The sequence below is a fragment of the Schistocerca nitens genome, chromosome 7 (assembly GCF_023898315.1).
Source record: "Schistocerca nitens isolate TAMUIC-IGC-003100 chromosome 7, iqSchNite1.1, whole genome shotgun sequence".
Classification (NCBI taxonomy): Eukaryota; Metazoa; Arthropoda; class Insecta; order Orthoptera; family Acrididae; genus Schistocerca; species Schistocerca nitens.
The window spans coordinates 322928639-322944921 of record NC_064620.1 but is presented as its reverse complement, the minus strand read 5'-3'; the positions used below and the strand labels follow the sequence as shown (position 1 = coordinate 322944921).

The window sequence follows — 16283 nt, the reverse complement described above, 5'->3', positions numbered from 1 at the left end:
CTGGAAATTTGTGCTTCTGTATTTTCAGTTGCTATGAAAATACCTGCAGCAGTTAAAATGAGAAACGTGGTGCGCAGTACACAATTGACGTGTTAATATTTCACCTCCACACTATTATTTGATCCATGCGTCCCATTTGTTTCGTTAGAAATTCTATAAGTATTTTCACAGTTATTACAAATTCACAACCATAAGCTTTCAAAAGTATCTGTATGAGGTTAATAATCTGTACGAGCTACGAAAAATTATTTTATACTTTTTAGTCCGTTTTAAAAACATTTTATATTAAAAATGTTTAAATAATTTTGGGTCATCAGTCTTCTGAGTGTTTTGATGAACGAATTTCTCTCCCATATCAATCTCTTCATCTCAGATTAGCGGTTGCACCCAATGCCTTTATTTACTTTTTGGATATATTCCAATCTCTGTCTTCTTTTACAACTCTCCCATGTACCTTCATGTCTTAATACAGTTCCAGTCATTCTGTTCCTTCTTCTTTTCAGTGTTTTCCACAGTTCCTCTCCTCGTCGATTCTGTGTCGAATTTCCTTACGTCTTAGCTTATCCATCCTCTTCATTTTCAGCATCCTTGCATAGCACGACATTCCAACGCTTCGATTCTCTTCTTATCCGGTTTCACCACAGTCCATGATTGACGTCCGTACACTGCTGTGCTCCAAACATACACAAATCGTCCCCCAGGAAAGGTGACTGTTTTTACGTTGTCTAGTCACATGAATGCGACCATCTGCAAAAAGCTGCAATAGCCAGCTTTTGTACCGCAAGACGTGCAAGAAGAGAGTCAGTGAGGTTCCGGAAGGTGCCAAAAGGGATGGGGAGCCATCTGACGCCACTGCCGTGGCCAGTTGTGCTCGATTACCCGGCTGAGGATCCATACCGTGAACAGCCTGATAAAGGAGGTGCCACAATTCTTACTTGCGTTTAAATCCGGGGAGTTTGGTGACCAGGAGAGTACAGTAAACTCATCGCGGTGTTCTTCAGACCACGCATGTACACTGCGAACTGTCAGGCACGTTGGACTGTCCTGCTGGCGGATGACTTCGTGCCAAGGAAAAACAAACTCCGTGTAAAGGTGGACATGGTCCCCTAGGATAGATGTATACTTGTTCTGATCTATTGTACCTTCCATAATGAAGAGATCGGCCAGGGTGAACCGTGTGTTCCTCACAGTTCGATTCCTCCCCTCTTATGGTCGCTTGCAGCGTTCATTTTAATTCCTGCCACGCGCCATCTTTTGTTTACTAGCGATTCCAAGTGGGCACTGTGTGCTCTGCACGGAGCGGTTCCTCATTGCACGCGCAGCAAAGGGTGGCTGGAAGGCCGACAGTGGGGAGGGGTCGCGAGTAGTACGACCGTTGTCGACGCTCCATGCCTAGTGTGGACGTGGCCTCGATAAAGTTACTGGCTTCGGGACGGAATGGAAATTCTGTCAGTTCTGTTGCCTCTATGTTGCCGGTGTGGAAGCAAGACTGTGTCCCGGTAACGGTAGCTATTCATCGGAGTGTGCATCAATCAACGCAAGATCCATCATACACCTTTGTTTAGCGGTGGTTGACATTCACGTTCTGCTAAAACGTTGATTCAGTAACCCGGCCATATTACCGAAGTTATTCGCCGTGACTAGTGTTGACTGTTCCTATCAGACGCTTTAGTATTCTCATCCGTTTCTTCCGCTGTGTGCTGTTGGGTTCATTTCAGTGTTAACATTCAGCCTAATGTATTAGAAATGGATTCTTTTTGTCATGTGGTTGAGTCCTGGGTTTGTTTGAATTGATAACCAGAATGTCCCATACCACTCTTGATGTACGTCAAGCAACCAAGATAAATGTGACTTAAATTTGCATTTGTGTAACGTGTTTATCCAGTTTTCTATGAGGTTTTAGTTAATTAGTTAAATAACTATTTTACACTTTAAATTATGTAAAACTTGTTCCGCCCGTGAAATGGAGTTTTGACATGCGATATTCTCTTTTCTTGGTTCTGGTCAAGTCCACGTTATGTCATCTTAATGGTCTGTTAAGTGCCTCAGCACTTGCAACAGTTATATGGGGCATATCTAATTCATTACTTAGGTTAATTAATAGTAATTTTATTCGGTTCCTCCCAGTCCTCTCATTTCTTGAGTGACTACAAGGTCTTGTATTTTCTATCCTTATTCTGGAAGTGTGAATGCCCGTAATCTGCAAAGATTTATTAGCAGGTCTCTTCCTATACGCCGTTACAGTTACCCAGCTCCTGGTGGCTGTTACGATTTCTATTGTGACCTGTTTGTTCTTCAGCCAATCGCTTCAGTTATTGAGTTAACCACCTTGTGGAGGTCAATCTTACCCTTTCTGTACCTGCCTCGGCCTTAGGGAGGGGTTTAGTTCCACAAGCTAGCTTTAGGCCAGCGCTGGTCCATTGGGATTCCTTTGATCTTATGATAGTTTTATATAGCTTTACAGAGTAACTTAGTGTGTTCGAGTTTATTAAGTTGGTTTTACACGGCCAATGTGATCCCAAAGTGATGGTTTTAAGAATAATTTGTAACCCCTCTTATATTCTGAATTGTTTAGGGTGAAACAGAGTTGTGTTAGAAGCCTGTTTATATATATCTATGATATCTTTACATGATTTAATGTACATGCCCCTTTTAATGGGTGCTAGATTTATCCTGTCTTATTTAGTGTTTAAGTAAGCCCACTGAAATACACTCTCAAATTAAACTAACTGATCCGGCTTCCTGTAACACGTGAATTTGCTTAGTTATCCGTGTTCTACGATTTATCTCGTCGAAAAGTGTTTCAGTGCAAATCTGAACCAAGTTGTTCTCCAGTTTAACTGTTTATTCCCTAATTTTCGTGGAATTTAAAATTTCTAAATTTGCAAGCCTTAATCTGTTTTGTGTAAATTGTTGGCAGTATAGGTGTGACCTACCTAATCAATTGCAACAGGTAATTGTTGGTGTTTTAACTGGTTGTGTTGCAATAAATGCAAACTTAAAGTGAAGCTTGTGGGTGATTCATATTCCCCAGTTCCTCATCCTCAGTATTGCTACAATTAATTTTTTTTATTAAAGCTTGTCTTAAGATTTTTCAGTGAGTTACTGGTAGAAAAGAAAAAGAGGCGCTACACAGGGAATGCCACGAAATCATTCCCCAGACCATAACACTCCCTCCTCCGACCTGGATCCTTCCGACAATTGTTGAAGGGTGTTTGCTTTCAGACGTTTGACACAGTACCCGCCAATGACCATCTATCCGATGGAGCATAAAACATGATTCATCTGAAAAGGCTACCTGTTGACATCCAGTGGACGTCCAGTTGCGATACTGGAGTACAAATTCCAGCTTTCGTCGCCTATGAACAGCATTAGCGTGGTTGCATGTACCAGATGCCTGCTGCGTAGGCCCATGCGCAGTACCGTTCACCAAAGAGTAGACACCGTTGGTAGTAGTCTGCCCCCGGTAGCGCGACAGAATGTTAATTCTCAGGGCCCGGGTTCGATTCCCGGCTGGGTCGGAGATTTTCTACGCTCAGGGGCTGGGTGTTGTGTTGTCCTAATCATCTTCATCATTTCATTCCCATCGACGCGCAAGTCGCCGAAGTGGCGTCAAATCGAAAGACTTGCACCCGGCGAACGGTCTACCCGACGGGAGGCACTAGTCACACGACATTTATTTATTTACCGTTGGTAGTCCCTTGGTCCATATGGGTAATCAGTTGCTCATTATTTGCACATCTATTCGGCCGTAGGCATCTCCACATCCGTCATTCACCCCTGTCATCCATGGCCCATGGTGCACCACAGTTGCCTTGACTCCGGTTTTGGATAGCACCATTTTGCTACGCACGGCATACTTTAACCACGAATGCACACGAAAAATTTAAAAACTTTTCCGTTTCGGAAATGCTTCCACCCCCGACCCGAAAACGAAAGATGTCCTTTCGAACGTCATATAAATCGCTCCGGTTCCCCGTACAACGACTGCACTGTTTCCAGCTTTCCCCGACACGCCTTATATACGCTCCAATGTTATTGCTGCCACATGCCGTCTGTGAGTACTTATAGCACGACGACATCGAGCATACGCGGTGATTATATTGATGTGAGTTGACTGTATATTCGTGTAACTACTAATGCCATCTGTGAGCGGTTGCGTGAATAAAATAGCGTGCTATTACGTTTATCTTTCAGTTTTGATGTTCTGTCGCGAAAGAGGTAATGGAGTAACGTTCGAACATTAAGATTTGTTTTAAATTTGATAAAAGTGCCGTACACACATTTGAAACGATACAGTCTGGTCCGCAGCTCGTGGTCGTGCGGTAGCGTTCCCGCTTCCCACGCCCGGGTTCCCGGGTTCGGTTCCCGGCGGGGTTAGGGATTTTCTCTGCCTCGTGATGACTGGGTGTTGTGTGATGTCCTTAGGTTAGTTAGGTTTAAGTAGTTCTAAGTTCTAGGGGACTGATGACCATAGATGTTAAGTCCCATAGTGCTCAGAGCCATTTGAACCATTTTTTGATACAGTCTGGTAGTGGCAGTGAAACAGTGAATCGCAAAGACGCCTTTAAGTGTTATGGAAGATTTCGAGATGGTACAGAGAGTACTGAAGACTATTCACGTCCAATTCGAGTCGAAGAAAATGTTCAAAAAGTGGCTGAAGTGATCGTTGTCCATCTACCAGGTTAGTTGAGAATCTCATGGAATTTCTAAAAACGCCCGAGCATCGCATTCTAAAAGAAAATTTGAGCAAAAAGAAAATCTCTTGTTGCTTTACACGTCAGGAACGTTGCCGAGTTGAACTCTATAGACGTGTGAAATGGTTGGCCGTTAGGTGTCCAGGCTTCATCTCTTGAATCGTAACAGGTATGAAACATGATGTTTACAGAGCTGTGACATTAGTTATTCCGTTTGCATGCGCGTCCCATGTGGCGACACATAGCGGTGTATGGCCGAGGATACTCATTTCACCACCAGAGCTTCCCCGTTTTCCTGTTCCATTCCGCGAACAGAATGTTGATAGAACGGCAGACGGTGAAGCGCCATCCTCCTCCTTTGGTGCTCAACCCTAGGGTTGTTGGCAGCAGTCTGCCTTGCAGGAGATCTCCAGTCTACAGGAGCTGCGACCGACGTCTTTTATAATTTGACGTATGCACTTTAGTCGTGGTCTTCCTCTTAACTCTTTTTTTTCGTCGACCTACCCCTCTATTATTGCTTTAGGAGACCATCATGTTGCAGTGAATGTCCAATAACCTGAGCTTGTCCTATACATGTACTCCTGCTTTGGCTACACTTTCCTTCCTCTGCCAGAGGAGGAGGATGGACCTTCGTTTTAGACTCGTTTACGTCCTGTTACATTCTTATCCCATAACTTTACCATTTTATTTAGCATGGTTCAAGGTGTTCTTCACGTTCTCTACTAGGCACATTGTATTACACGTTACATGCTATCAGTTTATTACTTAATTAATGCATATATAATGGTGCCTCATAGCCCAAACGTGTGCACTCCGGGGTAGGTCACCATTGCTCCACCCAACTTTCTGGGCGAACAGTCGGGTAACGTGTTTGTTTCTCCACTGTATGCTGTTGAACTAGTGGGTGTGGCGTTCGATGTTGGAATTGCACACCTCAGAAATCTTCATTTTTAGGTTTCCGTACCTCAATCTGTAAAAACGGAACCCATATACTATCATCTTGTTGTCTGTCTGTCTGTCCGTTTGTCTGTCTGTCCGAATGTTCAGAACCATTTTTCTCAGGAACAGGTTGACATATCAAGTTGAAACTTACGTCACGTATTAAGTTTAATGGTTTCTTGGCGATATAATAAACGTTAGTTTCTAAGTCAATGTAAATAAAAGATACTGGCAAACTCATTCATCAAAACCTGTGCAGTACTTCCCGTTGGTCCATATTCATGGAAGTTGGCAAGAAGACAGGTTTCACAGTGCAAGTAAAGGGGAAAATTCAGAATTGTTACTTTGTAATTATATTACACACAAAAATTGTTATTTGTTATCCGTCTGTCTGTACCTCCATCTGCTAAGACCCCCTTTTCTCAGGAACGCGTAGACGTATCAAGTTTAAATTTTTATCACATACTGAAGTCTATATTCCCTTTCTGGCGTAAAAATAGTAGGCTTATGAGTCAACGCAGTCAAAGGATATGACCATTTATGTCACATATTTCGATGCAAATTCATTCATCAAAACCTTGACATGGAATCATGACATTTGATAAGAAGCAAGGTTTCACGGTACAACTAAAGAAAAAAATCTGAAAATTGTTATTTTATAATTATATGACACGAAAAAAAATTTTCATATGTTATCCGACTTGTAACTTTAAGTCCAGACGTTCTCGAATGTTTTGGAATCCTTGGAACCGATATCTTTCCAGCATCAATGTCGATAACAGGCAAAATCCTCGATTCCCGTACTGTCTGTATACATAATTAGAATAAACTTTGTAACATTGCAGAATTTATTTGGTCATTCAAACAGTTAGACCTATGTGGAAGAGGGCGTCTGCCTAGCAGATGAACGTTATGAGTTTCAGTGTATCTACTTCGTAAAAAAATAGACGAAAGTTTCAGGCTTCCAGTAAAAGTCAAACATGGTTTTGGTATAAAATGCGTCATAAAAATACAACTTTGCACGTGTGTAATGACATGTGTAACGACTCTGAGCGAGTCTAAAATGTAACTGGCTGCAGTTAACCATTTGGTGTGTTACAGCAATTGGATCTCTATGAGTATGGAAATTAATGAACTTTTCTATTGCTGCCAGAGTTGTCGCTGGACATTCGGCTCCATTCCCTGCATGAAGCCGAACACCAAATGGAGCTGATAACAAGTGATCAGGACGAAGAGGTGATTGAAGTTGAAGAACCAGCGGAGCCTGTGGAAACGCAAGATTCTTGTTTACAGGTAAGGATGTGAAGGAATGGAGAGCGGCTGGATGAAGAGGGCAGACGATGTGTAGAGGAGGGATGAAGAAGGGAAGAAGTGGGTAGGAGAGGCGCGAAGAAAAAAGGAATGGAGAGATGAATAGGGAAAAGGGTGACTAAAGTAGGGCTCAAGAGCGGGAGCGGGATGAGGAGGTGAAAGAATGGAGAGGGAAGAGATGAAGAGAGGTGGTGATGGGATGGGGAGTTGGTATAGAGGAGAGGATATGGACGGTTGTGAAATACAGAACACAATTAATTGCATTCCTCTGTGTTTCAATGTGCTAATTATAGTTATTAATCAGTTTAGCTGTAGCTAAGTAGTTTCTTATTGTTGTTTGTATCGCGTTTATCACATTGTGAGTGACTGTAAGTCTCCTCAACATCTGGTTACACGCAACTGAGATACATGGGAAAAAGGACATTTTGATTCAAAATTGACCGAAGCTGCTTAAAATGAGTGTTTGCTGCTAATATTGTCGAACAGATACCGACCCTCTGAAGGTGGACGTTAAGATCTGTACTGTTTGACAATATTGTGAATGAACGTTCATTCTATGTAGCATTTGTCGATCAAGGAAAATGTCAGTTTTTCAGCTTACAAGCCAAATGCTCCTTTCAGTCCTTCCGTTCAGTCAAAGTCTATTCTCAGCCATTCTGTGGACCACGTCAGAGTCTCGCATAATTTCGAATTATTGGACAAAAATAGGCCAACGTTAGGTTTTGCACTATCTTGTTTTCGCGAGAAATTTTTTAATTTGTTCCTTGGCTTGCTTACGATAATTTCTAGCTGTCCACGGTGTCAAAACAAAGATCACATGTGTCAACATTTGTGCCCTTGGCATCCCTGTTCTGTATCGAAGTCGCGTGATGATGGATTGATATTCGGGTGTATCTATTATTCGAGAGATTTGTTCCTTTATTATGAACTGACAATAACACTTACGGAAGCACCTATTTTCGTCAAGTATAAGCTAGTCTTGTCACTTCACTATACATTTCCGATCAGGTATTCAATCGTCTCTTTACGTAATATTAACAGTATTGCGTGATCGAAAGAACGCATATTGTTAATGTTTTATCAACAATTTTCGTTCCAATGCAAGACTCTGGTTGAACCGATCTTACGATAAATCAATTTCACTTAGTACATTTTCCTTCTTCTAAACTGTAACCATTCTGAGTAAAGTGGTTCAGTAGTACAGTGTTTGTGATAAAAGTTTTTATTGCTTTATACATAAAAGGACCCAAAATCTAGTGGGTGTTTATAAAGAACATAATATTTTGTAATTAATAAAATTTGTGGTTAATTGTTACCATAACCTGTATTTTCATAAACTCTTTTAAAACGAACGGCCAGGCACGTCACTGACATAGTTCCCTGTTCTCAGTTATATGTGCATTAAGTTTAGAAAACGATGAGATTTTTTCGCTGTACTCTGCAGGTGACGGAAGACGACATAGCGTACTGTTTGGCGAGGCCCTTCTGTTCGCCCGTCGGAGAGGAACGGGACTGCGCCGAGGACCACCCGCTAAGGATTCTCAGCGAAGAGAACCTGACTGTGGTGTCAACATTCACTGGTAAGAAATTTTCATTGCCACATACTAGAGTATCAGTAATAACGCACTATTCCATTATAGCCCACGAACGCCCACAAAATTTTAGATGGGAGTTAATAACTGGACATAACATTTTGACTGTAACATTCACAGTGTTAGAAAAGGAGAGTAAACGCACTTTTATCATAGAAACGAAAGATATTGAGAACAGTGTTAAGAAGTGGCAAAATATCACAATACTAGCTTTCCCGCAGCTTCACTCATGTACGCATTCGACACATATATTGGACACTTCTCTTCCCCTCTCCCTCCCCCCCCCCCTTGCACACACACACACACACACACACACACACACACACCTCTCTAGGCATCTCCTCCACGTCATTCCTGTCCATCTCCTCCTCCCCTCTCTGTCATCCTCCTCCTCTCTATATTCATCTTCTCCTGCTTCACATTCCCTCTATCAAGTCATCCTCCCCCCTCACTCACTATTCCACTCCCTTACTCTGCTTCGCTGTGCCCAAACACACGTGTGCCGATACTAAAAATGGTTCAAATGGCTCTGAGCACTATGGGACTCAACTGCTGAGGTCATTAGTCCCCTAGAACTTAGAACTAGTTAAACCTAACTAACCTAAGGACAACACAAACATCCATGCCCGAGGCAGGATTCGAACCTGCGACCGTAGCGGTCCTGCGGTTCCAGACTGCAGCGCCTTTAACCGCACGGCCACTTCGGCCGGCTTGCCGATACTACCCACATAACAAACTTCTCTCTCTCTGTCCACCTCCACTCATTCTTCTGTCCATACCCTCCTCGCCCCTCTCTCCGTCCATCCCTTCCTCTGACCTCTCTCTCCGACCGTCATCTTCACCATCTCTCCTCTTTCGCTGTCCATTTCACCTTCCCCTTCTCTCTCTATGTATCTCCTCCCCTTTTCTCAGGTCAGCCGTCCCCATCCGCATGTGTGCCCTAGCAAAACAGGTTAATAAAGCAGGACGATACTATTTGCACACAATATGCCTGTCATGCGGGAAGCATATGGGCCAAGGGCTGAAAAACCACGTTTTTGTCTGTGTCTTCACTCCTGTTGGAGCTAGGAGGTTATACACTCCTGGAAATGGAAAAAAGAACACATTGACACCGGTGTGTCAGACCCACCATACTTGCTCCGGACACTGCGAAAGGGCTGTACAAGCAATGATCACACGCACGGCACAGCGGACACACCAGGACCCGCGGTGTTGGCCGTCGAATGGCGCTAGCTGCGCAGCATTTGTGCACCGCCGCCGTCAGTGTCAGCCAGTTTGCCATGGCATACGGAGCTCCATCGCAGTCTTTAACACTGGTAGCATGCCGCGACAGCGTGGACGTGAACCGTATGTGCAGTTGACGGACTTTGAGCGAGGGCGTATAGTGGGCATGCGGGAGGCCGGGTGGACGTACCGCCGAATTGCTCAACACGTGGGGCGTGAGGTCTCCACAGTACATCGATGTTGTCGCCAGTGGTCGGCGGAAGGTGCACGTGCCCGTCGACCTGGGACCGGACCGCAGCGACGCACGGATGCACGCCAAGACCGTAGGATCCTACGCAGTGCCGTAGGGGACCGCACCGCCACTTCCCAGCAAATTAGGGACACTGTTGCTCCTGGGGTATCGGCGAGGACCATTCGCAACCGTCTCCATGAAGCTGGGCTACGGTCCCGCACACCGTTAGGCCGTCTTCCGCTCACGCCCCAACATCGTGCAGCCCGCCTCCAGTGGTGTCGCGACAGGCGTGAATGGAGGGACGAATGGAGACGTGTCGTCTTCAGCGATGAGAGTCGCTTCTGCCTTGGTGCCAATGATGGTCGTATGCGTGTTTGGCGCCGTGCAGGTGAGCGCCACAATCAGGACTGTATACGACCGAGGCACACAGGGCCAACACCCGGCATCATGATGTGGGGAGCGATCTCCTACACTGGCCGTACACCACTGGTGATCGTCGAGGGGACACTGAATAGTGCACGGTACATCCAAACCGTCATCGAACCCATCGTTCTACCATTCCTAGACCGGCAAGGGAACTTGCTGTTCCAACAGGACAATGCACGTCCGCATGTATCCCGTGCCACCCAACGTGCTCTAGAAGGTGTAAGTCAACTACCCTGGCCAGCAAGATCTCCGGATCTGTCCCCCATTGAGCATGTTTGGGACTGGATGAAGCGTCGTCTCACGCGGTCTGCACGTCCAGCACGAACGCTGGTCCAACTGAGGCGCCAGGTGGAAATGTCATGGCAAGCCGTTCCACAGGACTACATCCAGCATCTCTACGATCGTCTCCATGGGAGAATAGCAGCCTGCATTGCTGCGAAAGGTGGATATACATTGTACTAGTGCCGACATTGTGCATGCTCTGTTGCCTGTGTCTATGTGCCTGTGGTTCTGTCAGTGTGATCATGTGATGTATCTGACCCCAGGAATGTGTCAATAAAGTTTCCCCTTCCTGGGACAATGAATTCACGGTGTTCTTATTTCAATTTCCAGGAGTGTAAATCTCACACTGCTGATACTCGTGGTGTGGTCTGCTGTTTCTCTGGCAAGTTTGTCTGAAATTGATCCAGGGGTTTGGGAAGATATACCCCCACCCCCACACACACACACTTTGCTTTACATATATACTAGATAAAACCTAGCCTCTCCCTATCTTGATAGCTGAGCGCGATAAACCATTCACTTCTGGGACATGGGGTGACACTCTAGCATCAGATCTGGTGGATTAATTATGGGGGCTGGTATCCTAGCCAATCTGTATGTGGTTTTTAGGCAGTTTAACACATGCAACTAGGTAAATATTGAGCTGGTACCTATGTCCCGTATGTATCTGTAGAAAACAGTCTTACACTTGAACATGAGATTTACTCTAGATGCAAACAGGGTGGGATATGCAAATTCTGTCCCGGGGTTTTGGAGAGTCAGAAAGGGCACAAGGCCACCGACCGCCACTAATGCCAATACAACGCATATAAAAATGCCAACCCCATACAGAATGATGACAAAGAAGAAGACCTAGCCTCTCTTGAAAGGTAATACAGGATTATTCATAAGTACCTCCGGGGTTTCAGGAGACGATTCCACAATAACTAAAAGACCTACAGAAAAAAGACACATAGCAGTGAATAGAGCATTTTTCCAAGCTCCTACACACAATAGGCCTTGGGGCGTAGTTGCAGAGCGTACCACTAGAGGGCATGCACATCAGACTATACTGACGAATCATCCAGTCTATATCATTGCGTCCGGTTAGTTCACATCTGTACAATGGCAATCCAATGAACACTTTTCTAAACTGGACTGCTGCCACGGCTTCCAAAGCAGTTCATGTCATCAACTTCAATGAATCGTAGACATGTACTGACGTTTGCTGCATCACAAACAGTGCCCATATGCATCACCTGTAACGTGAGTTAAGAAGTTGGAGAGATGCTCTATCCACTAATACGTGTCTGTTGCCTGTAAACCTTGTAGTTTTAGCGCAGCCCTCTTCTGAAACCCAGGAGGTACTTACCAATGACCCTGCACTTTTTGTCGTGTTTGTGTAAGGTCCGATCAAAAAGTTTCCTTTCAAAGGCAGTAAAGTCCAGAATCGGTACACCAATCAGGTAAACTCGCCGTTATCATTTATGCTATCATCCCAACTATGTTCCAGGCTGAAAGCTCCCGTTTGGTAAAACACCGTGTTCTACTGCATGACGAAGTCCGTAACTGCCTCATGCACATTCTCTTCTGACAGGAATCGTCGATTTTTCAAGGTTTATTTTAAAGGATGGAAGGCAATCGCCAGGGGCGAAATCTGGACTATAGGACGGGCGATCGAGTGTCTGCCACCTGAGTTCATGGATGAGGCTGGCCTCCCAGATCTTGTGTCGAATCGTAACCAGCACGGAACTTGGTGCACCATTTGACAACAGTGGTTTTCGACAGACATGCCGTCCCACACACATTTTTCCTTATCGCATGGTTGTCTACCGGTTTTTGTCCTTCGGCAGCTAAAAAAGAATAAGAGCACGTTGGTCTCGTTTGGACGCATCTGGTAATAACGTCGGCATACTTCACGTTTCCGCATCTACCGCACGCACATCGGAAAGACGCGAATACCACACAAATCCCTTGCGTAGATGTCGGTGTTTATATACCCGCATCGGAGTCGCGCTACGTTCCAGTTACGCTGCAGGAACGCCCTTAAACAGAAACTTCTTGGTAGCTCCTTATATCTCATCTCGCTGTCAATGGACAGATTTTGTTCAATAAACATTCAGACCAGTTGTAGACATTTCCCAAAATGTTTTCAAATCTGCGATACTGTTCAAAGACCTACAAGAGAGCTTTCTAACGGGAGACATGATCACCTTGAAGTCAACAGAGCTCCATTATCTGAGAATACGTGGAGACCAAAACAGTCTTTCATCGCAACCTTGTTTAATCAGTTCAGCAACCGGTTTCGATCGTCACGATCATCCATCAGATTGATCTGTCTCCTAAACTTAAGTAAAAGAAGCACAAAAATTTTTGCGACGGTTGGCATCCTCATAATTTATAAAAACACGACAAAGCTGTCGTCTACACGATGAACTGAAATACTAAACACCTTATTCCAAAGCTGTTTCACAGAGGAAGACCGCACTGCAGTTCCTTCTCTAAACCCTCGCACAAACGAAAAAATGGCTGACATCGAAATAAGTGTCCAAGGAATAGAAAAGCAACTGAAATCACTCAACAGAGGAAAGTCCACTGGACCTGACGGGATACCAATTTGATTCTACACAGAGTACGCGAAAGAACTTGCCGCCCTTCTAACAGCCGTGTACCGCAAGTCTCTAGAGGAACGGAAGCTTCCAAATGATTGGAAAAGAGCACAGGTAGTTCCAGTTTTCTAGAAGGGTTGTCGAGCAGATGCGCAAAACTATAGGCCTATATCTCTGACCTCGATCTGTTGTAGAATTTTAGAACATGTTTTTTGCTCGCGTATCATGTCTTTATTGGAAATCCAGAATCTACTCTGTAGGAATCAACATGGATTCCGGAAACAGCGATCGTGTGAGACCCAACTCGCTTTATTTGTTCATGAGACCCAGAAAATATTAGATACAGACTCCCAGGTAGATGCCATTTTCCTTGACTTCCGGAAGGCGTTCGATACAGTTCCGCACTGTCGCCTGATAAACAAAGTAAGAGCCTACGGAATATCAGACCAGCTGTATGGCTGGATTGAAGAGTTTTTAGCAAACAGAACACAGCATCTTGTTATCAATGGAGAGACGTCTACAGACGTTAAAGTAACCTCTGGCGTGCCACAGGGGAGTGTTATGGGACCATTGCTTTTCACAATATATATAAATGACCTAGTAGATAGTGTCGGAAGGCCCATGCGGCTTTTCACGGATGATGCTGTAGTAACTTCTCTGAAGTTGCAGCATTAGAAAATTGCAGCGAAATGCAGGAAGATCTGCAGCGGATAGGCACTTGGTGCAGGGAGTGGCAACTGACCCGTAACATAGACATGTGAAATGTATTGCGAATACATATAAAGAAGGATCCTTTATTGTATGATTATATGATGGCGGACTGGTAGCAGTTACTTCTGTAAAATATCTGGGAGTATGCGTACGGAACGATTTGAAGTTGAATGATCATATAAAATTAATTGTTGGTAAGGCGGGTGCCAGGTTGAGATTCATTGGGAGAGTCCTTAGAAAGTGTAGTCCATCAACAAAGGAGGTGGCTTACAAAACACTCTTTCGACCTATACTTGAGTATTGCTCATCAGTGTGAGATCCGTACCAAGTCGGGTTGACAGAAGAGATAGTAAAGAAGAGCGGCACGTTTCATCACAGGGTTATTTGGTAAGCGTTACGGAGATGTTTAGCAAACTCAAGTGGCAGACTCTGCAAGAGAGGCAATATTCATCGCGGTGTAGCTTCAAGTTTCGAGAGGGTGCGTTTCTGGATGAGGTATCGAATATATTGCTTCCCCCTACTTACACCTCCCGAGGAGCTCACGAATGTAAAATTAGAGAGATTCGAGCGCGCACGGAGGCTTTCCGGCAGTCGTTCTTCCCGCGAACCATACGCGACTGGAACAGGAAAGGGAGGTAATGACAGTGGCACGTAAAGTGCCTTCCGCCACACACCGTTGGGTGGCTTGCGGAGTATAAATGTAGATGTAGATGTAGAACTACTTTATCACTATTTCAATATTTTAGCGGTGCCAACCATGGGTAAAATAAAAGTTTACTTGCTTCTTTTACTAAGGAGAAAGATCAGTTTCATGATGAAAACGATCGAAAGCGGTTGCTGAAATGAGTAAACTAATTTGGATCAAAGCCTGTTTTCGCTTCCACGTATTCTAAACGAAGACTGTTGATACTTGCAAAAACTGTGAGACATGTCCTTAATGCACGGCATAATTGTCGTTTGCGCAGACTCGCTGTCGATTACGACGGATTTGGAGGCGCAGCGCTTCTGCACGAGCGGCGCTGCCTACCAACCGAGCGCGGCGTCTCTGGCGGACTTTCGGACGGAGTCGTCCTCGGGTTTCCGCGGCCACCTGTTGTACCGCCAGCAGCAGCAGCAGCAGCAGCAGAACCAGCAGCAAAACAGCGGGGGCGGCTCGCCCGCGGACTCGGACGACGAGCGGACGCTGCGCAGGCACCCGTTGCCACCGGCCACTGCCGCCTCCGTAGCCCCCACCGCCGCCTCCTCCACCCCCACGGCGCGGGCGCTCGCGGGGGCGGCGGGCTCTGCGGCGCGCCGGACGCCCGCCGGCTTCGCGTCTCCGCAACTGAGCCGGCGGCTGCGACCCACACCGCGCTGCCGCTCGCTCACCGACGTCCCCAGCGCGGGCTCCGCCGTCTTGTGAGTAGCCTACCTCCACCACGAATGGGGTCCGACGAAGCGCACCAGACACAAATTTACGCCCCCCCCCCCTCAAAATATGTAGAGTAGCTTCACACCTTTGTAAAAATGAAGTTTTAACAAAATGTCAGTTTGGTTTCCAGAAGGGTTTTTCAACGGAAAATGCTATACAGGGTGTTACAAAAAGGTACCGCCAAACTTTCAGGAAACATTCCTCACACACAAAGAAAGAAAATATGTTATGTGGACATGTGTCCGGAAACGCTTACTTTCCATGCTAGAGCTCATTTTATAACTTCTCTTTAAATCACATTATTCGTGGAATAGAAACACACAGCAACAGGACGTACCAGCGTGACTTCAAACACTTTGTTACAGGAAATGTTCAAAATGTCCTCCGTTAGCGAGGATACAAGCATCCACCCTCCACAGCCCTGGAGAATGGCGTATTGTATCACAGCCGTCCACAATACGAGCACGAAGAGTCTCTACATTTGGTACCGGGGTTGCGTAGACGAGAGCTTTCAAATGCCCCCATAAATGAAAGTCAAGAGGGTTGAGGTCAGGAGAGCGTGGAGGCCATGGAATTGGTCCGCCTCTACCAATCCATCGGTCACCGAATCTGTTGTTCAGAAGCGTACGAACACTTCGACTGAAATGTGCAGGAACTCCATCGTGCATGAACCACATGTTGTGTCGTACTTGTAAAGGCACATGTTCCAGCAGCACAGGTAGAGTATGCCGTATGAAATCATGATAACGTGCTCCACTGAGCGTAGGTGGAAGAACATGGGGCCCAATCAAGACATCACCAACAATGCCTGCCCAAACGTTCACAGAAAATCTGTGTTGATGACGTGATTGCACAATTGCGTGCGGATTC

General features: G+C 45.4%; 1 protein-coding gene across 1 annotated transcript in view; it reads left to right on the top strand.

Moving 5' to 3' along the window:
* The window catches only part of LOC126195600 (kinesin-like protein KIF26B), a 279531-nt gene that overhangs the window by 219314 nt on the left and 43934 nt on the right, over positions 1-16283 (top strand). Inside the window, exons 12-14 of the mRNA XM_049934226.1 lie at positions 6790-6929; positions 8392-8527; positions 14968-15400. Coding sequence (XP_049790183.1) covers positions 6790-6929; positions 8392-8527; positions 14968-15400 — 709 coding nt within the window. The remainder of the gene's footprint in view (positions 1-6789; positions 6930-8391; positions 8528-14967; positions 15401-16283) is intronic.